The 23,481-nt window shown below is 44.3% G+C and overlaps 1 protein-coding gene across 1 annotated transcript in view; it reads left to right on the forward strand.

Moving 5' to 3' along the window:
* The first annotated feature begins 263 nt into the window (after positions 1–263).
* Positions 264–23,481, forward strand: part of LOC130370385 (mucin-2-like) — a 59,905-nt gene continuing 36,687 nt past the window's right edge. Inside the window, exon 1 of the mRNA XM_056576145.1 lies at positions 264–354. Coding sequence (XP_056432120.1) covers positions 264–354 — 91 coding nt within the window. The remainder of the gene's footprint in view (positions 355–23,481) is intronic.

Raw genomic sequence — 23,481 nt, forward strand, 5'->3', positions numbered from 1 at the left:
AGGACTTTTATTAACCTGTTCCCATCATCAAATATATAATCTCAACTCGGCCAACATTTTGTTTGATTACTTTATGGGTGTGGTGCATGCTCCCTTTTCCTTATTACACCAAATGTCTAGGAGGCACAGGAGGAAACTGCACATTCAGACACCGGAGCTCCTTGGGATCCCGCTGGACGCGCTCAAACAAGGGATTACGCTCTCTTTCTTTTTCACGAGGAACCGTTTCTCCCCGGCTAACTTCAGAAAGGCTGCGGGCCGCGATGGCCTCGACTTCCCGTAGGAGCATCTGGGTGGTGTTCACCTGGGTGGTGTTCACCTGGGTGGTGGTCCTCTGTGGACCGCTGGTGGAGGGTGAGCGATTCATGTTGTAGATAATGGAGGAGATGGTGGAAGGAGGAAGAAATGTTTCGTATGAATGAGTAGGCTTTATCGGTTAAATATAACACAAACAAGGTGTTTCAACCGATGAGCAATAAAGGCATAAAATATGAAATACAGCGATTTGAATAGTGGCTTGATGCCGGGGTATCTACAGAGGTAGAGCAGCAAATACAAATGCATATATCATATGTATTTATAAATTGATTGACTCTGTGTATATATATATATATATAAAGGGAGAGATATATACAGTATATAATAATGTACAGATACAGTATATAGATCTATATATTTTTTTTTTATGCATATATAGACACTATATGAATAAATTACTATAGTCCCTCTCTCTATATATACATGATATATACTGTACGGATTACTGTTTCTTACTCTACCGACAGTGAGATATTGTTTCACCTTCTGCGAATGTAGGCCTACATATTGTAAGTTGCTTTGGATAAAAGCGTCTGCCCCTTATCCGCCTTCCCCCCGCTGCACACTTCATTAATCAACGCGCCGGCAACAGGACGCCGTTCAAGTTGTAAAAACAAGGACTGAGGAAATGGGATTTATAAGTTCCTTTATTTATATTTATTTGTGAATCTGATCCATTTTTAAATAATGCGTAATGTGTGAAAAAAGGATTAGTGAATGAGATCCTTTCTGAATGTGCAGTATATAGTAAGGTTTGGGTGCGCGTTTGCGTGCGTGCGTGTGATGTACGTGTGTGTGTTAGCGGATATTCAGGCGCAGATAGAGCTTATTTATGATAATTTAATCAATTAGAATTTTTCTAACTAAATGTGTGTGTGTGTGGGGGGGGGGGGGGGGGCTCGTTTTCAGTTGGTCTCATTGATTTACGCTGAGGTAGAACGGGAGGTCGTGCAGGCAGTGTTGCCAGTTTTTTTTTTTTCTCTCAATTGGCCTACTTCTAACCCAAGACGTTCGGGCAGCGTTGCCAGATTGGACCATTTTCCCACTCAATTGGATAACGTAATGGCATTAGGCTGGGGAAAATTAGCATAAGGCGAGTACATACAATTTCGTCTGTTTCAGATTCTTCAGTTCAATTACTTTTACATTTCTGCATTTTTAGCAATGCTTTGCGCTTTTCATTCAGCTGTCAATTTATTTGTTTCCAACCATTTACATGTTCTTAAATGGCCATTTAACGTTTCTTATTTTAAGGCCTGACTCCACCGGACGCGTTACGGCAGCGTTACGGCTGCGGCACGTCTTGGCCGCGGTCACCGCAGCAGATAGGTTCCACTCTAATCAATGAGACCATTTCCACCGGGCGCAGCTGCGGAACGTCTCAGCAGTGTCCCAGGAGCGGCTCGCCGTGCCGCAGCGCTATCATTCCGTAGCATTTCTATTTTTGCCGCAAGCCGTTGCTGAACCGCGTCAATTTCAACAGAGCAGATCGAGCAGGGCAGGAAGTGAAAAAGTAAAAGCCATAGAGCATCCTGTCAATTTTCTAAATAAAACACAATACTCAGCTCACGTAGCCTATCACAACTTCAAATCAACATTATTACGTCATGACCGGTGGCACCAGGTCAGCAGTCAATCAGTCAAAGGGTCTCAAATCATCCTTTTTATAAGGACAATGTCAGAAAGGACAAAGCCTGGCATTTAATTGCAGTAGTTTTGGGAGTGGAAGGTGAGTACATTAGGTTTAGGATTATCGCCTGATCTCGTGATCTCGCGTAAATACGGATGGCTCGCAAGGCAGCGTTGCGCTGCCGTAACGCGCCCGGTGGAGATGCAAACAGGGCAAATTCGCAGCCGTTCCGTGCCGCAGCCGTAACGCGGCCGTAACGCGTCCGGGGGAATCCCCGGGTTAGGCTACGTTTACATGATGACGGTCTGAACAGAAGACACAAAAGTGGCGTCGCGTCTTCACTTTTCATTCCGCGTTTAGACTAGCATTTTTGGGAGGAAATCTGCGCTTATACGGTGACGCAAAAGTGTGTGGAATTCGATTGGGTATGCATGTCAGGCGGCTAGGTAGTGCTGTGATACACTATCACACAACACCACCATGTCTGAGTGCATGTGTAGAATCTTCCTTCTCTTATCTGCGCCGCGAACACCAAAACATAATTACAGATCCTTCTCCGTTCAGTAATACTATCTGTACATATCCTGTACATCTCGTGGAAAGACTCCTGTAACTTTGTTAGAGCTGCCAGAGCAGCTTGACGGTCCGACGCATGGAAATAATCCAACATGTTTGTGTATTTCCCTGTACACGTGCATGTACAGTATGTGACGTAGACGCGTATGCGACGTGCGCAGATCTGAGCAGAGTTTTGCGTCTTAGTGTAGGCGGAAACGCTACGGCGGTGCGTAGTCAGGTTTTCCACTCTGGAGGGCGGTTGGAAAAAACACACATTCATATGCTATTTCTATGAAGTTTCGCACGTATGTACAATCTTTTACATCATCATATTTAAATTACTTTGCATGTTTGTGCTGTGGTCATCAATCAACACAACATTACAACTTTAATCAAATGCAGCGGAATGGGGGGGAGGGAGTTGATTATTGGAAGCTTAACAGATCAGCAAGATAATAGACTTGATTTAGCAATGATGGAGTTTAAAAGTTAATTATGTACAGTTGTGTTCATTCTGGGCATATTTGATTTTTCTCCCTGTTAACCCCCCCCCACCAAGGTGGGGGACGTGGGTCGCTTGAGTAAGAATGAACCATGAAAGAACGAGACAGATTGACGAGACATTCAAATATTTTATTTAATATATATTCTGGCATGACACAGAAAATACAAAAACAGCATGCAATTACCATTTCACTGATATTTAATCATATTATTGTACGCTAGCTCACTAGCCTCTTCTCTCTTCACCACTCAGTCAGTGAACGAACAGTGAGTTAGCGACTCAGCGACTAGTGGGTCTGGGAGGAGTCGAGTCTGACAACGATCGAGACGAACGAGAGAGAAGAATCAGGTTGGTTCGTTCTTGTTAAAGATTTGTTAATTCAAACTGATTCGGTCGCAAACGACCCATCACTACTCTCAGGGCGCAAGTATAGTGGCGTGAGTTTGCTGTGGCACAATGGATATTGCCCCGAACACTGTCACCAATGCATGGGCCGCAAACCTTCCTCAAAGGCTAGTTCGAGCCCTGTGCATGAGTAATTGTGTTCAAGTTCTGCTGTTTGAGGCCAGTGCGTTAAGGACATCGTGCTCGAGTCCTGTTCATGTTGGTATTGTGTGAATCTTGAGTTGCAGCGTCTCGTTTGTGAGATTATCATCTTCTTAGTTTATCAACTCAAAGTATAACTTCAGAGAATCTCACTCTGTGCGTCCCGGTGGCACGACGGAGATAGTCAGTGTACACTGTCTGAAAATGTAAACACTTCTGAGATCTGGAGACACGGGTTGAGGTCCCGACAACCACACTCTCCTTGAAACCTCTCAGAGAGCAGTAGGAATACAAGATAAAAAAAAGAATTTAGCTTAAAGAGGTGCCTAGATGTCGGTGCCATTCCTCTGGTGTGCCAAAGCTTGGCGGAGATCTGAGAACACAATATATAAAGAAACGGTACCACTGTTTGTTTTTATTTCACAAATTCTGACGTGTTTCTCCGATCTCTCCGGCCCTTGATCAGAGACTGAAAATTGAGGAAAAATGAAGGCAGAAATAGCTTTGGGCCAATAACAAGGAAACACACACTGCCATGTTTTATGTGTGGTGTGCCTCAATCTCAACCTTCCCTTTAGCCCTTAGCCTAAATGGATATTGTGTATTTGACCTGTGGGAGTGTGAGTGGAGGGTGTTTTCTGCAGCCTCAGCTGGCCGAGTCTGATTGGACTCTGGGGCTGGGTGTGGCTGCACACTTGTGGCTCGTTGACCAATCAGTGTGTACAGATTAGGCCCAGCCCTCCCTGGCTTCACTGGGCTGATCTCCTGGATGGCAGCGGAGCCCCAGGCCCTGTTCAGAATCAAACCTTGACCTTAACACCACCACCCTGCGTCCTTGGCCAGGATAAGTCACCTAGGAGGAGTGGAGCAGCTACCTAGCTGGTGTGTAGTACGGACATTTGCTCCATCAATATTACAACATGTTAGTTGATATGGCTTTCTCTGTTACCGTTGGTTTAGTTAAGCTGAATCACTGGATTCGTTTGAATGTTTATGAGCAAGGTAGGCAACGCATTTGTTCTTCAAAGAGTACAGAAAAGGTAAGAGTGCTGTTTACAATATCAGTTTTAGGACTCAGGTGAATCATTAATATTAATTATTTATATTGTATTAGTGGTGATGCAAACGGTTAGTCATGATGATTGTGTGAGTGTCTTCTTTGTGGTACAATCCTCTTGCTTCTCAGACACGTCTATACTAGCCTCATCGACAAGTTAACTTCCGAAAATGTCATAGTGTACATCTCTGTGGCGCAATGGATATGGCCCCCAACACTGTCCCCAATGCACGGGCCATGAACCTTCCTCAAAGGCTGGTTCGAGCCTCGTGCATGACTAACAGGTGTTCATGGTCTGCTGTTTGAGGCCAGGGGGTTAAGGACATTGTGTAAAGGTTGGCAATGTGTGAATCTGAGTTGCAGTGTCTTGTTTGTGAGATTATCGTCTTCTATCTCTATTCTAACGTCAACTATAAGTATAACTTCAGAGAAGCTCACTCTGTGCGTCTTGGTGGCGTGACGGATATAGTCGGTGTACACTGACTGAAAATGTAATTGAATATTAGAACTGGAGACATGGGTTCTAGTCCCAGCAACCACACTCTGCTCGAAACCTCTGGGAGGCAAGTAGGGAGACGAATTTTAACAATTTAAAATTTTTAGAACCTTTGACCAATAAGAGGTGCCTCGGCAGGTGAGCTGTTTCCTATCTGTTCTGGGGACATGTGTACTATTTCTTCCACGGTAGTTGGTGGGAACATCTGTCTAGTGAAGGGATCCATACTCTCACACATTCATTTCGAATGACTGTCTGGGGGACTGGATGGCTGTGAATGAGTGCACTCATTCACAGCCATCCAGCCCCCCAGACAGTCATTCCCACTCACCCATTCATTCTGAATTGCCGTCTGGGCAAATTGATTGATGTGAATTAAGTCATTCACAGCAATCAATTCACACAGACAGTTATTCGCAATCATCCGTTCACCATACATTCATTCCCACAAAACCTGCCATGGCAGGAATCGAACACATGTCTTCAGAACAGATAGGTAACAGCTCTATCACCTGCGCCACAGAGACACGAGCAAGGAGTTGGTGAGAGCAGTGGCGATTTCTCTAAGACTGCAAGGGAAGCTCAGCTTCCCCTAAAATTTCGAACATTAAATAGTCAAATATGTATTGTTGTGTTAACATTTCATTGACTACAAATTCGTTAAAATACGTTCATGTCGAAGACGAGTTCGATAAGAATCCTATCCAAGACTGACTCGATTTTGTTAACTTCTCATACATTCCCGTAATGTCAATGCATTAGACCGTAGAAGCCGAGCGTCCATTCACTTCAATGAGACTGCATGGAACAGTTTTTTTCATTGCCTCGAAACTCGACGGTCATTGGATAAATGCCCAGATTTGTCCCGCCCCCGGACGCTCAGCGTCTCTGGGGGTGGATGGAGCAGTGGGCTGGCCTGGGCTAGCCTGGACGCTGGGCTTCCGCGTTATGATTGGAGGATCAGTCGAAAGTCTGAATCACTTTTTGATTGACAGCTATTTGAGATATACACAGTCACTTCACTATCGGAGTTCAGTCCCATCGCGGATTTTGCAAGTGAAGTCTCATGACAAACTGCAACGCATTTCTTGGTATTTGCTTGGCGAAATTGCTTCCATTATTAATTTATTACACTGTGAATAAAACACATTTATTGTATTTCCTTGTTTCAGTTTAACATACTTTCCGCATTTCCTTGTTCCGAGATTAATATTGTTTCGTTAGTTCGTTCATTTATACTGTTGGCTAGGTCGGAGTGAACTAGCCAGCTAGCATTTTCTTGAAAAGGAACGGAGGGCCGAATTGAGGTATAAATAAATTGACAACTATTTTGATGTAGGCCAAAAATGAGCTTCCCCTCTTTAAAAGACCAGCAGCCGCCACTGGGTGAGAGGTAATAATTGACTTTACAATTCACAAGACATCGGTTCAAAACAGCCAATATGTTTGAAGAGAGTATTGTTGGTGGGACTTGAACCCAGGTCTGCAGTGCTTACGATCGTCTGCCCTTATTCACATCCAGACACTCCACTTTACCACAGTTATCCTAGCCATGACATGGTCAAAGTCATATTTGACACGTTATATTCACATAACATTGATTCCTATATGACGTCAACTATAAGTATAACTTCCGAACATCTCAATCTGTGCCTCTCGGTGTTGTACCGGAGGTAGTCGATGCACACCTAATCACAACTGAGATCTGGAAACATGGGTTTAAGTCCCGGCCAACATAGTCTCATTGAAACCTCTGGGAGAGAAGTAGGGAGACAACATTTAACAATTTTAGTATTTTAGAACCTTTGACCAATAAGAGGTGCCTCGGCAGGAGAGCTGTTCCCATCTGTTCTGGGGACATGTGTACTATTTCTTCCACGGTAGTTGGTGGGAACATCTGTCTAGTGAAACTCATTGCATTTCTGCGTGGAATGGAGATCAGGTGGAATTTGTGTTGGGGGGTTGGTCAGTCTGTTAACAGTTGCAAATAGGGTTTTTGCATTATTAGTGTTGGTTTTAATGATATTGGAGAAAAACGTTTCTCTAGCACTTTTTAAGTCTAAATTGTAGGCACGAAGGCTCTCTTTATAGATATCATGGTGAATATGAAGTTTTGTTTTACGCCAGATGCGTTCAACCTTCCTGCATTCTTTTTTCTGTGCTGTTACAGAAGCAGCTTTTCCCCAGGGTGCCTTTTGCTTTCCAGAAATCGTTTTAATCTTATAAAGTGCAATGACATCTATGACTTTCAAAAATGTTCTACAAGATCATTAGCAGAACATGGGTTGAGACGTGCTAGCAAGGAGATGGTCTTTTTAAAAAGTACATTAGAATCTTCATTGATATACCGTTTTTTGACAGTATTTGATTTTGTCTGTATGTCGGGAATAAAAGATATGTTAAAGAAAACACAAAAGTGGTCAGACAAGGAAGGATCGGTCACAGAGAGATCAGAAACATTGAGGCCCTTCGTGATAACCAGGTCTAGAGGTTGCCCCTTACAATGAGTAGCCTCTTTCACATGTTAAGACAGTTCCAATGTGTCCAAAATGGTAATACCTTTTTTTGCACACTTATCATTCAAATCATCAGTATGAAAATTGAAGTCACCAGTTATAACTAGGCAGTCAAATTCTGTGGAGATGCTAGACAATAATTCTGTGAAGTCATCGAAAAATGTGGGTGGCCTGTTAATAATTAATAGGAGAACTCTGGGGGAGCATTTCAATACAGCACTAAGGTATTCGAATGATGGAAAATCACCAAATAACATCGGTTTCCCCTGAAATACATTTTTAAATACAGCAGCAACCCCTCCACCTCTTTTTCCAGATCTACATGCATCAAAAAAGTTATAGTCGGGAGGAGCTGTCTCTATCAGAACGGTTGCACTGTTATTTTGTTCCAGCCATGTTTCAGTTAAAAACATAAAATCCAGTCTAGAAGTGGTAATAAAATCATTAACTAAAAATGATTATTTATTAAGAGACCTAACATTAAGTAGAGCCATCCTGATGGTGTTGTTGATAGGCTTTAAGGTTGTTTTTGGTTTGGAGGCAATAGATATGAGATTTGGGAGGTTAGCAGTGTGTCTAAATTTCCCTTTGTTTAATCTCTTAGTGGTTACAGCATAAATGCAAAAGTTGCCATGTTTTGACGCAGGCAACCTTGGGTTCAGCAGATTATGTGAAACTTCCTTTATACTGTGTCTACGGCTGAACCCTTTCTTGTCTCAGTAATACTCAGGACTACTATCAGTACAGGGGGGGGGGGCTTGGGCGCCCTCCTCTTGGGTGTTATCAGCCTGTGGCCATGCCGTGGCGATGCTATCATTGATGCCAGTTTGATGCCAACATATTCCAGCTTCTTAAAGTCAGCTGGAAAATTGCAAAGGGAGGAGACAGTGGAGCTCGAATGTTGTTGTGGTTATGGGAGAGATGAGGCTGGAGGTCATCGTCGATGGGGGAGTGCAGAGGAGGGGGGTGGCCGTTCCTCGCCAAGCCAGCATCAGCGATGGGGGAAGGCAGTGTCGATGGCGTCGGGCGGGCTGTTGTCGCTCTTCAAGGTCTGTGGGCTGTCTGCTATCTGTGTGTCAGATAGTGGCAGAGTAGATGTGTGGGGGAGGCTATAGTCTCGCTTCTTCTCAACCTGTGCTCTGACTGTGGCCTGTGCGTCAGACCATGGAGATTTGTGGGAAAGTGAGAAGAGAAGATTGTCCCTAAACAGTTTTGTGCCTAACCTGTTTGGGTGTAGGCCATCTGCTCTGAAAGATATTTGCGCCCCCAGAATAAGTTGAAATTGTCAATAAAGCCCCTTCCTCTTTCATTGCAGACTCTGGAAAGCCATATAATCAGAGCAAGTAAACGACTGAATCTGTTTATTCCCCTGTCAACTGCTGGTATGGGTCCACTGATGAATGACTTGATGTGTATTTTGTCTAGTGTATCCAATAGATCAGTGTAATCCCTCTTCAAAAGTTCTGACTGTTCTATTCGAATATCATTAAGTCCTGCATGCACAATAATCTGTGAGATTTTGGGCTTTTCCAATATGATTGTGGCTAGTTTCTGGTTGATATCACTAACCATTCCATCTGGGAAGTAGCATGTTTTGATATTCTTACCGGCTATATCCTTGATGATTGAGTCTCCCATAATCAGAGTGTCTGATTCAGCTGCTTTCTGTGAGATGGGCCCTTGTTGGCTTGAGGTGGCGGTGGCAGACGCATGCGCAGCCCGCCTCCGTGGCGACTGGTTCTTGTTCCATCTCTGTCCACACCGTCCGTCCGGACACATTTCGGGGCTCAGGGGTGCACGGGTGGCCGACGCATGAGCAGCTCCCCTCCATGGCGACTGGTTCTTGTTCCGTCTCTGCTAGCTTTGGGTAGCTTAGCATTTGGCGTTGAGTGAACTTGTTGATACAGTTTGGTATGTTGTTTTGGCTTAGCGCCGACTCTGTGCCAGTGAGACGCAGCTGGAACCGTCTCTCTCTTGTCCAGCTTCGGGAAGGATACAAAGTAGCTTTGATCATCTTGTTGTGTATTTGTCTGAGTTAGCTCAGCAAACTCACCCATTGGAACTGTATCCTGGAGGAGTCCATTTTTCGAATGCTGCTAGTCTCGTTTCAAATAAAGCGACTGTCTGTCACAGTTTGGTGCAGTCTGTGCATTTCCCAGTCTCCATGCCTGAGATATCCGAGTACAGAGGCATATTGGCGATAGGAAAGTCCTTGGCTTTTGCTGCGGTCTGATCCGGGATTCATAAAAAGTGCCAAAATGTATTGATGAATCGAGCAATGGAGGACGACGGAAACAAACTATATATTGTTAAGTATTATGATCATGAAATAAAATAAAATAAAGTAGATCTGAACGATGAATTAAGTAGTTTTTTCCAATGCCTAGGGGAGCTTCGGGAAACATGACATCTCTCTCTGCTGCCTCTCTTAACTCTTATCTTTTAAGGGCCGTAACTCTATCTACATGAACAAATCTCATGGTTGAAAGATTTATGAGCCTGTTTTATTACCGGACTTTGAGTCAAACTGCAGATAGTGCAGATATGAGACAGAGATCTTCTAGGTGATACACTGATGAAGGATTATTTTTACATTTAACAAACTTAATACTTAAGGCTCCAGCAACAATGAGCAAATACAGAATGTACAGAAGTATATGTACAGAAAGATCTAAGACCAAATATGTCAGAAATAATGCTCTTATCATCTTTAGTGTCATACGTATTATCTGTCACATTAATGTAACATTCTGTATGGCGAATAAAAATACTTATAAGTGTAAAATAATAACTTTTCTGTACAGGAACTTCAACTGAAAAATCTACGCTTCCAACTTCAGACGGAACAGTAACGTCTGACCAATTGGCTTCTCAAACAACGGTTCAAACTTCAACAGCAGAGCCATTGACTTCTGCATCCACAGTTCTGACTTCAACGGATGGAACAGTGACTTCTGCATCCACAGTTCTGACTTCAACGAATGGACAATTGACTTTGGACCCACTGACTACTCAAATTACGGTTCAAACTTCAACAGCAGATCCATCGACTACTGCATCCACAGTGTTGACTTCAACGGATGAAACAGTGACTTCTGCATCCACAGTTATGACTTCAACGAATGGGCAATTGACTTCTGCATCCACAGTTCTGACTTCAACAGATGGAACATTGACCTCGGACCCACTGACTTCTCAAACTACGGTTCAAACTTCAACAGCAGAGCCATCGACTTCTGCATCCACAGTTCTGACTTCAACAGATGGACCATTGACTTCTGCATCAAAAGTGCTGACTTCAACAGATGGAGCAGTAACATCTGCATCCCCAGTTCTGACTTCAACAGATGGACCATTGACCTCTGCATCCACTGTTCTGACTTCAACAGATGGACCTTTGTCATCTGACCCACTGACTTCTCAAACTACGGTTCAAACTTCAACAGCAGAGCCATCGACTTCTGCATCAACAGTTCTGACTTCAACAGATGGACCGTTGACTTCTGCAACCACGGTTCTGACTTCAACAGATGGACCATTGACCTCTGCATCTACTGTTCTGACTTCAACAGATGGACCTTTGTCATCTGACCCACTGACTTCTCAAACTACGGTTCAAACTTCAACAGCAGAGCCATTGACTTCTGCATCCACAGTTCTGACTTCAACGAATGAACAATTGACCTCTGCATCCACAGTTCTGACTTCAACAAATGGACCATTGACCTCTAAATCCACTGTTCTGACTTCAACAGATGGACCTTTGACATCTGACCCACTGACTTCTCAAACTACGGTTCAAACTTCAACAGCAGAGCCATCGACTTCTGCATCCACAGATCTGACTTCAACAGATGGACCATTGACTTCTGCATCAACAGTTCTGACTTCAACAGATGGAATAGTAACTTCTGACACACTGACTTCTCAAACTACGGTTCAAACTTCAACAGCAGAGCCATCGACTTCTGCATCCACAGTTCTGACTTCAACAGGTGGAACAGTGACCTCTGCATCCACAGTTCTGACTTCAACGAATGAACAATTGACTTCTGCATCCACAGTTCTGACTTCAACAAATGGACCATTGACCTCTGCATCCAAAGTTCTGACTTCAACAGATGGAACATTGACTTCGGACCCACCGACTTCTCAAACTACGGTTCAAACTTCAACAACAGAACCATCGACTTCTGCATCCACAGTTCTGACATCAACAGATGGACCATTGACTTCTGCATCAACAGTTCTGACTTCAACAAAAGGACCATTGACTTCTGCATCAACAGTGCTGACTTCAACAGATGGAACTGTAACATCTGCATCCCCAGTTCTGACTTCAACCGATGGACCATTGACCTCTGCATCCCCAGTTCTGACTTCAACAGATGGACCCTTGACCTCTGCATCCACTGTTCTGATTTCAACAGATGGACCTTTGACATCTGACCCACTGACTTCTCAAACTACGGTTCAAACTTCAACAGCAGAGCCATCGACTTCTGCATCCACAGTTCTGACTTCAACAGATGGACCATTGACTTCTGCATCAACAGTTATGACTTCAACGAATGGGCAATTGACTTCTGCATCCACTGTTCTGACCTCAACAGATGGACCTTTGACATCTGACCCACTGACTTCTCAAACTACGGTTCAAACTTCAAGAGCAGAGCCATCGATTTCTGCATCCACAGTTCTGACTTCAACAAATGGACCATTGACCTCTGCATCCACAGTTCTGACTTCAACAGATGGAACATTGACTTCGGACCCACTGACTTCTCAAACTACGGTTCAAACTTCAACAGCAGAACCATCGACTTCTGCATCCACAGTTCTGACTTCAACAGATGGACCATTGACTTCTGCATCAACAGTTTTGACTTCAACAAAAGGACCATTGACTTCTGCATCAACAGTGCTGACTTCAACAGATGGAACAGTAACATCTGAATCCCCAGTTCTGACTTCAACAGATGGACCCTTGACCTCTGCATCCACTGTTCTGACTTCAACAGATGGACCTTTCACATCTGACCCACTGACTTCTCAAACTACGGTTCAAACTTCAACAGCAGAGCCATCGACTTCTGCATCCACAGTTCTGACTTCAACAGATGGACCAATGACTTCTGCATCAACAGTTATGACTTCAACGAATGGGCAATTGACTTCTGCATCCACTGTTCTGACTTCAACAGATGGACCTTTGACATCTGACCCACTGACTTCTCAAACTACGGTTCAAACTTCAACAGCAGAGCCATCGACTTCTGCATCCACAGTTCTGACTTCAACAGATGGACCATTGACTTCTGCATCAGCAGTTCTGACTTCAACAGATGGACCATTGACTTCTGCATCAACAGTTCTGACTTCAACAGACGGAATAGTGACTTCTGACACACTGACTTCTCAAACTACGGTTCAAACTTCAACAGCAGACCCATCGGCTTCTGCATCCACAGTTCTGACTTCAACAGGTGGAACTGTGACCTCTGCATCCACAGTTCTGACTTCAACGAATGAACAATTGACTTCTGTATCCACAGTTCTGACTTCAACAGATGGACCATTGAACTCTGCATCCACAGTTCTGACTTCAACAGATGGAACATTGACTTCGGACCCACTGACTTCTCAAACTACTGTTCAAACTTCAACAGCAGAACAATCGACTTCTGCATCCACAGTTCTGACTTCAACAGATGGACCATTGACTTCTGCATCAACAGTTCTGACTTCAACAGAAGGACCATTGACTTCTGCATCAACAGTGTTGACTTCAACAGATGGAACAGTAACATCTGCATCCTCGGTTCTGACTTCAACAGATGGACCATTGACCTCTGCATCCACTGTTCTGACTTCAACAAATGGACCTTTGACATCTGACCCACTGACTTCTCAAACTACGGTTCAAACTTCAACAGCAGAGCCATCGACTTCTGCATCCACAGTTCTGACTTCAACAGGTGGAACAGTGACCTCTGCATCCACAGTTCTGACTTCAACGAATGAACAATTGACTTCTGCATCCACAGTTCTGACTTCAACAAATGGACCATTGACCTCTGCATCCACAGTTCTGACTTCAACAGATGGAAAATTGACTTCAGACCCACTGACTTCTCAAACTACGGTTCAAACTTCAACAGCAGAACCATCGACTTCTGCATCCACAGTTCTGACTTCAACAGATGGACCACTGACTTCTGCATCAACAGTTTTGACTTCAACAAAAGGACCATTGACTTCTGTATCAACAGTGCTGACTTCAATAAATGGAACAGTAACATCTGAATCCCCAGTTCTGACTTCAACAGATGGACCCTTGACCTCTGCATCCACTGTTCTGACTTCAACAGATGGACCTTTGACATCTGACCCACTGGCTTCTCAAACTACGGTTCAAACTTCAACAACAGAGACATCGACTTCTGCATCCACAGTTCTGACTTCAACAGATGGACCATTGACTTCTGCATCAACAGTTCTGACTACAACAGATGGAACAGTAACATCTGCATCCACATTTCAGACTTCAACAGATGGACCATTGACCTCGGCATCCACTGTTCTGACTTCAACAGATGGACCTTTGACATCTGACCCACTGACTTCTCAAACTACGGTTCAAACTTCAACAGCAGAGCCATCGATTTCTGCATCCACAGTTCTGACTTCAACAAATGGACCATTGACCTCTGCATCCACAGTTCTGACTTCAACAGATGGAACATTGACTTCGGACCCACTGACTTCTCAAACTACGGTTCAAACTTCAACAGCAGAACCATCGACTTCTGCATCCACAGTTCTGACTTCAACAGATGGACCATTGACTTCTGCATCAACAGTTTTGACTTCAACAAAAGGACCATTGACTTCTGCATCAACAGTGCTGACTTCAACAGATGGAACAGTAACATCTGAATCCCCAGTTCTGACTTCAACAGATGGACCCTTGACCTCTGCATCTACTGTTCTGACTTCAACAGATGGACCTTTGACATCTGACCCACTGATTTCTCAAACTACGGTTCAAACTTCAACAGCAGAGCCATCGACTTCTGCATCCACAGTTCTGACTTCAACAGATGGACCATTGACTTCTGCATCAACAGTTATGACTTCAACGAATGGGCAATTGACTTCTGCATCCACTGTTCTGACTTCAACAGATGGACCTTTGACATCTGACCCACTGACTTCTCAAACTACGGTTCAAACTTCAACAGCAGAGCCATCGACTTCCGCATCCACAGTTCTGACTTCAACAGATGGACCATTGACTTCTGCATCAACAGTTCTGACTTCAACAGATGGACCATTGACTTCTGCATCAACAGTTCTGACTTCAACAGACGGAATAGTGACTTCTGACACACTGACTTCTCAAACTACGGTTCAAACTTCAACAGCAGAGCCACCGGCTTCTGCATCCACAGTTCTGACTTCAACAGGTGGAACTGTGACCTCTGCATCCACAGTTCTGACTTCAACGAATGAACAATTGACTTCTGTATCCACAGTTCTGACTTCAACAGATGGAACATTGACTTCAGACCCACTGACTTCTCAAACTACGGTTCAAACTTCAACAGCAGAACCATCGACTTCTGCATCCACAGTTCTGACTTCAACAGATGGACCATTGACTTCTGCATCAACAGTTTTGACTTCAACAAAAGGACCATTGACTTCTGCATCAACAGGGCTGACTTCAACAAATGGAACATTAACATCTGAATCCCCAGTTCTGACTTCAACAGATGGACCCTTGACCTCTGCATCCACTGTTCTGACTTCAACAGATGGACCTTTGACATCTGACCCACTGACTTCTCAAACTACGGTTCAAACTTCAACAGCAGAGCCATCGACTTCTGCATCCACAGTTCTGACTTCAACAGATGGACCATTGACTTCTGCATCAACAGTTATGACTTCAACGAATGGGCAATTGACTTCTGCATCCATTGTTCTTACTTCAACAGATGGACCTTTGACATCTGACCCACTGACTTCTCAAACTACGGTTCAAACTTCAACAGCAGAGCCATCGGCTTCTGCATCCACAGTTTTGACTTCAACAGGTGGAACTGTGACCTCTGCATCCACAGTTCTGACTTCAACGAATGAACAATTGACTTCTGCATCCACAGTTCTGACTTCAACAAATGGACCATTGACCTCTGCATCCACAGTTCTGACTTCAACAAATGGACCATTGACCTCTGCATCCACAGTTCTGACTTCAACAGATGGACCTTTGACATCTGACCCACTGACTTCTCAAACTACGGTTCAAACTTCAACAGCAGAGCCATCGACTTCTGCATCCACAGATCTGACTTCAACAGATGGACCATTGACTTCTGCATCAACAGTTCTGACTTCAACAGATGGAATAGTGACTTCTGACACACTGACTTCTCAAACTACGGTTCAAACTTCAACAGCAGAGCCATCGACTTCTGCATCCACAGTTCTGACTTCAACAGGTGGAACAGTGACCTCTGCATCCACAGTTCTGACTTCAACGAATGAACAATTGACTTCTGCATCCACAGTTCTGACTTCAACAAATGGACCATTGACCTCTGCATCCACAGTTCTGACTTCAACAGATGGAACATTGACTTCGGACCCACTGACTTCTCAAACTACGGTTCAAACTTCAACAACAGAACCATCGACTTCTGCATCCACAGTTCTGACTTCAACAGATGGACCATTGACTTCTGCATCAACAGTTCTGACTTCAACAAAAGGACCATTGACTTCTGCATCAACAGTGCTGACTTCAACAGATGGAACTGTAACATCTGCATCCCCAGTTCTGACTTCAACCGATGGACCATTGACTTCTGCATCAACAGTTATGACTTCAACGAATGGGCAATTGACTTCTGCATCCACTGTTCTGACCTCAACAGATGGACCTTTGACATCTGACCCACTGACTTCTCAAACTACGGTTCAAACTTCAAGAGCAGAGCCATCGACTTCTGCATCCACAGTTCTGACTTCAACAGATGGACCATTGACTTCTGCATCAACAGTTATGACTTCAACGAATGGGCAATTGACTTCTGCATCCACTGTTCTGACCTCAACAGATGGACCTTTGACATCTGACCCACTGACTTCTCAAACTACGGTTCAAACTTCAAGAGCAGAGCCATCGATTTCTGCATCCACAGTTCTGACTTCAACAAATGGACCATTGACCTCTGCATCCACAGTTCTGACTTCAACAGATGGAACATTGACTTCGGACCCACTGACTTCTCAAACTACGTTTCAAACTTCAACAGCAGAACCATCGACTTCTGCATCCACAGTTCTGACTTCAACAAATGGACCATTGACTTCTGCATCAACAGTTTTGACTTCAACAAAAGGACCATTGACTTCTGCATCAACAGTGCTGACTTCAACAGATGGAACAGTAACATCTGAATCCCCAGTTCTGACTTCAACAGATGGACCCTTGACCTCTGCATCCACAGTTCTGACTTCAACAGATGGACCTTTGACATCTGACCCACTGACTTCTCAAACTACGGTTCAAACTTCAACAGCAGAGCCATCGACTTCTGCATCCACAGATCTGACTTCAACAGATGGACCATTGACTTCTGCATCAACAGTTCTGACTTCAACAGATGGAATAGTGACTTCTGACACACTGACTTCTCAAACTACGGTTCAAACTTCAACAGCAGAGCCATCGACTTCTGCATCCACAGTTCTGACTTCAACAGGTGGAACAGTGACCTCTGCATCCACAGTTCTGACTTCAACGAATGAACAATTGACTTCTGCATCCACAGTTCTGACTTCAACAAATGGACCATTGACCTCTGCATCCACAGTTCTGACTTCAACAGATGGAACATTGACTTCGGACCCACTGACTTCTCAAACTACGGTTCAAACTTCAACAACAGAACCATCGACTTCTGCATCCACAGTTCTGACTTCAACAGATGGACCATTGACTTCTGCATCAACAGTTCTGACTTCAACAAAAGGACCATTGACTTCTGCATCAACAGTGCTGACTTCAACAGATGGAACTGTAACATCTGCATCCCCAGTTCTGACTTCAACCGATGGACCATTGACTTCTGCATCAACAGTTATGACTTCAACGAATGGGCAATTGACTTCTGCATCCACTGTTCTGACCTCAACAGATGGACCTTTGACATCTGACCCACTGACTTCTCAAACTACGGTTCAAACTTCAAGAGCAGAGCCATCGACTTCTGCATCCACAGTTCTGACTTCAACAGATGGACCATTGACTTCTGCATCAACAGTTATGACTTCAACGAATGGGCAATTGACTTCTGCATCCACTGTTCTGACCTCAACAGATGGACCTTTGACATCTGACCCACTGACTTCTCAAACTACGGTTCAAACTTCAAGAGCAGAGCCATCGATTTCTGCATCCACAGTTCTGACTTCAACAAATGGACCATTGACCTCTGCATCCACAGTTCTGACTTCAACAGATGGAACATTGACTTCGGACCCACTGACTTCTCAAACTACGTTTCAAACTTCAACAGCAGAACCATCGACTTCTGCATCCACAGTTCTGACTTCAACAAATGGACCATTGACTTCTGCATCAACAGTTTTGACTTCAACAAAAGGACCATTGACTTCTGCATCAACAGTGCTGACTTCAACAGATGGAACAGTAACATCTGAATCCCCAGTTCTGACTTCAACAGATGGACCCTTGACCTCTGCATCCACTGTTCTGACTTCAACAGATGGACCTTTCACATCTGACCCACTGACTTCTCAAACTACGGTTCAAACTTCAACAGCAGAGCCATCGACTTCTGCATCCACAGTTCTGACTTCAACAGATGGACCAATGACTTCTGCATCAACAGTTATGACTTCAACGAATGGGCAATTGACTTCTGCATCCACTGTTCTGACTTCAACAGATGGACCTTTGACATCTGACCCACTGACTTCTCAAACTACGGTTCAAACTTCAACAGCAGAGCCATCGACTTCTGCATCCACAGTTCTGACTTCAACAGATGGACCATTGACTTCTGCATCAACAGTTCTGACTTCAACAGATGGACCATTGACTTCTGCATCAACAGTTCTGACTTCAACAGACGGAATAGTGACTTCTGACACACTGACTTCTCAAACTACGGTTCAAACTTCAACAGCAGACCCATCGGCTTCTGCATCCACAGTTCTGACTTCAACAGGTGGAAATGTGACCTCTGCATCCACAGTTCTGACTTCAAGGAATGAACAATTGACTTCTGTATCCACAGTTCTGACTTCAACAGATGGACCATTGAACCCTGCATCCACAGTTCTGACTTCAACAGATGGAACATTGACTTCGGACCCACTGACTTCTCAAACTACGGTTCAAACTTCAACAGCAGAGCCATCGACTTCTGCATCCACAGTTCTGACTTCAACAAATGGACCATTGACTTCTGCATCAACAGTTATGACTTCAACGAATGGGCAATTGACTTCTGCATCCACTGTTCTGACTTCAACAGATGGACCTTTGACATCTGACCCACTGACTTCTCAAACTACGGTTCAAACTTCAACAGCAGAGCCATCGACTTCCGCATCCACAGTTCTGACTTCAACAGATGGACCATTGACTTCTGCATCAACAGTTCTGACTTCAACAGATGGACCATTGACTTCTGCATCAACAGTTCTGACTTCAACAGACGGAATAGTGACTTCTGACACACTGACTTCTCAAACTACGGTTCAAACTTCAACAGCAGAGCCACCGGCTTCTGCATCCACAGTTCTGACTTCAACAGGTGGAACTGTGACCTCTGCATCCACAGTTCTGACTTCAACGAATGAACAATTGACTTCTGTATCCACAGTTCTGACTTCAACAGATGGAACACTGACTTCAGACCCACTGACTTCTCAAACTACGGTTCAAACTTCAACAGCAGAACCATCGACTTCTGCATCCACAGTTCTGACTTCAACAGATGGACCATTGACTTCTGCATCAACAGTGCTGACTTCAACAGATGGAACAGTAACATCTGAATCCCCAGTTCTGACTTCAACAGATGGACCCTTGACCTCTGCATCCACTGTTCTGACTTCAACAGATGGACCTTTGACATCTGACCCACTGACTTCTCAAACTACGGTTCAAACTTCAACAGCAGAGCCATCGACTTCTGCATCCACAGTTCTGACTTCAACAGATGGAACAGTAACATCTGCATCCCCAGTTCTGACTTCAACAGATGGAACATTGACCTCTGCATCCACTGTTCTGACTTCAACAAATGGACCTTTGACATCTGTCCCACTGACTTCTCAAACTACGGTTCAAACTTCAACAGCAGAGCCATCGACTTCTGCATCCACAGTTCTGACTTCAACAGGTGGAACAGGGACCACTGCATCCACAGTTCTGACTTCAACGAGTGAACAATTGACTTCTGCATCCACAGTTCTGACTTCAACGGATGGAACATTGACTTCGGACCCACTGACTTCCCAAACTACGGTTCAAACTTCAACAGCAGATCAATTTACTTCTGCATCCACAGTTCTGACTTCAACAGATGGACCATTGACTTCTGCATCAACAGTTCTGACTTCAACAGATGGAATATTGACTTCTGACACACTGACTTCTCAAACTACGGTTCAAACTTCAACAGCAGAGCCATCGACTTCTGCATCCACAGTTCTGACTTCAACAGGTGGAACAGTGACCTCTGCATCCACAGTTCTGTCATCAACGAATGAACAATTGACTTCTGCATCCCCAGTTCTGACTTCAACAGATGGACCATTGACCTCTGCATCCACAGTTCTGACTTCAACAAATGGAACATTGACTTCGGACCCACTGACTTCTCAAACTACGGTTCAAACTTCAACAGCAGAGCCATCGACTTCTGCATCGACAGTTCTGACTTCAACAGATGGACCATTGACTTCTGCATCAACAGTTATGACTTCAACGAATGGGCAATTGACTTCTGCATCCACAGTTCTGACTTCAACAGACGGAACATTGACCTCGGACCCAATGACTTCTCAAACTACTGTTCAAACTTCAACAGCAGAGCCATCGACTTCTGCATGCACAGTTCTGACATCAACAGGTGGAACAGTGACCTCTGCATCCACAGTTCTGACTTCAACAAATGAACAATTGACTTCTGTATCCACAGTTCTGACTTCAACAGATGGACCATTGAATTCTGCATCCACAGTTCTGACTTCAACAGATGGAACATTGACTTCGGACCCACTGACTTCTCAAACTACGGTTCAAACTTCAACAGCAGAACCATCGACTTCTGCATCCACAGTTCTGACTTCAACAGATGGACCATTGACTTCTGCATCAACAGTTCTGACTTCAACAAAAGGACCATTGACTTCTGCATCAACAGTGCTGACTTCAACAGATGGAACAGTAACATCTGCATCCCCAGTTCTGACTTCAACAGATGGACCATTGACCTCTGCATCCACTGTTCTGACTTCAACAGATGGACCTTTGACATCTGACCCACTGACTTCTCAAACTACGGTTCAAACTTCAACAGCAGAGCCATCGACTTCTGCATCCACACTTCTGACTTCAACAGATGGACCATTGACTTCTGCATCAACAGTTCTGACTTCAACAGATGGAACAATAACTTCTGCATCCACGGTTCTGACTTCAACAGATGAACCATTGACTTCTGCATCAACAGTTCTGACTACAACAGATGGAACAGTAACATCTGCATCCACAGTTCGGACTTCAACAGATGGACCATTGACCTCGGCATCCACTGTTCTGACTTCAACAGATGGACCTTTGACATCTGAGCCACTGACTTCTCAAACTACGGTTCAAACTTCAACAACAGAGACATCGACTTCTGCATCCACAGTTCTGACTTCAACAGATGGACCATTGACCTCTGCATCCACAGTTCTGACTTCAGCAGATGGAACATTGACCTCTGCATCCACAGTTCTGACTTCAGCAGATGGACCTTTGACATCTGACCCACTGACTTCTCAAACTACGGTTCAAACTTCAACAGCAGAGCCATCGACTTCTGCATCCACAGTTCTGACTTCAACAGGTGGAACAGTGACCTCTGCATCCACAGTTCTGACTTCAACGAATGAACAATTGTCTTCTGCATCCACAGTTCTGACTTCAACAAATGGACCATTGACCTCTGCATCCACAGTTCTGACTTCAACAGATGGAACATTGACTTCTGCATCAACAGTTCTGACTTCAACAGATGGACCATTGACTTCTGCATCAACAGTTCTAACTTCAACAGACGGAATAGTGACTTCTGACACACTGACTTCTCAAACTACGGTTCAAACTTCAACAGCAGAGCCATCGACTTCTGCATCCACAGTTCTGACTTCAACAGATGGACCATTGACTTCTGCATCAACAGTTCTGACTTCAACAGAAGGACCATTGACTTCTGCATCAACAGTGCTGACTTCAACAGATGGAACAGTAACATCTGCATCCCCAGTTCTGACTTCAACAGATGGACCATTGACCTCTGCATCCACTGTTCTGACTTCAACAAATGGACCTTTGACATCTGACCCACTGACTTCTCAAACTACGGTTCAAACTTCAACAGCAGAGCCATCGACTTCTGCATCCACAGTTCTGACTTCAACAGATGGACCATTTACTTCTGCATCAACAGTTCTGACTTCAACAGATGGAACAATAAGTACTGCATCCACGGTTCTGACTTCAACAGATGGACCATTGACCTCTGCATCCACAGTTCTGACTTCAACAGATGGAATAGTGACTTCTGACACACAGACTTCTCAAACTACGGTTCAAACTTCAACAGCGGAGCCATCAACTTCTGTATCCACACTTCTGACTTCAACAGGTGGAACAGGGACCACTGCATCCACAGTTCTGACTTCAACAGATGGAACATTGACTTCGGACCCACTGACTTCTCAAACTACTGTTCAAACTTCAACAGCAGATCAATTTACTTCTGCATCCACAGTTCTGACTTCAACAGATGGATCATTGACTTCTGCATCAACAGTTCTGACTTCAACAGATGGAATAGTGACTTCTGACACACTGACTTCTCAAACTACGGTTCAAACTTCAACAGCAGAGCCATCGACTTCTGCATCCACAGTTTTGACTTCAACAGGTGGAACAGTGACCTCTGCATCCACAGTTTTGACTTCAACGAATGAACAATTGACTTCCGCATCCACAGTTCTGACTTCAACAAATGGACCATTGACCTCTGCATCCACAGTTCTGACTTCAACAGATGGAACATTGACTTCGGACTCACTGACTTCTCAAACTACGGTTCAAACTTCAACAGCAGAACCATCGACATCTGCATCCACAGTTCTGACTTCAACAGATGGACCATTGACTTCTGCATCAACAGTTCTGACTTCAACAAAAGGACCATTGACTTCTGCATCAACAGTGCTGACTTCAACAGATGGAACAGTAACATCTGCATCCCCAGTTCTGACTTCAACAGATGGACCATTGACCTCTGCATCCACTGTTCTGACTTCAACAGATGGACCTTTGACATCTGACCCACTGACTTCTCAAACTACGGTTCAAACTTCAACAGCAGAGCCATCGACTTCTGCATCCACAGTTCTGACTTCAACAGGTGGAACAGTGACCTCTGCATCCACAGTTCTGACTTCAACAAATGAACAATTGACTTCTGCATACACAGTTCTGACTTCAACAAATGGACCATTGACCTCTGCATCCACAGTTCT

This window comes from Gadus chalcogrammus, chromosome 17 (assembly GCF_026213295.1).
Source record: "Gadus chalcogrammus isolate NIFS_2021 chromosome 17, NIFS_Gcha_1.0, whole genome shotgun sequence".
Taxonomy (NCBI): domain Eukaryota; kingdom Metazoa; phylum Chordata; class Actinopteri; order Gadiformes; family Gadidae; genus Gadus; species Gadus chalcogrammus.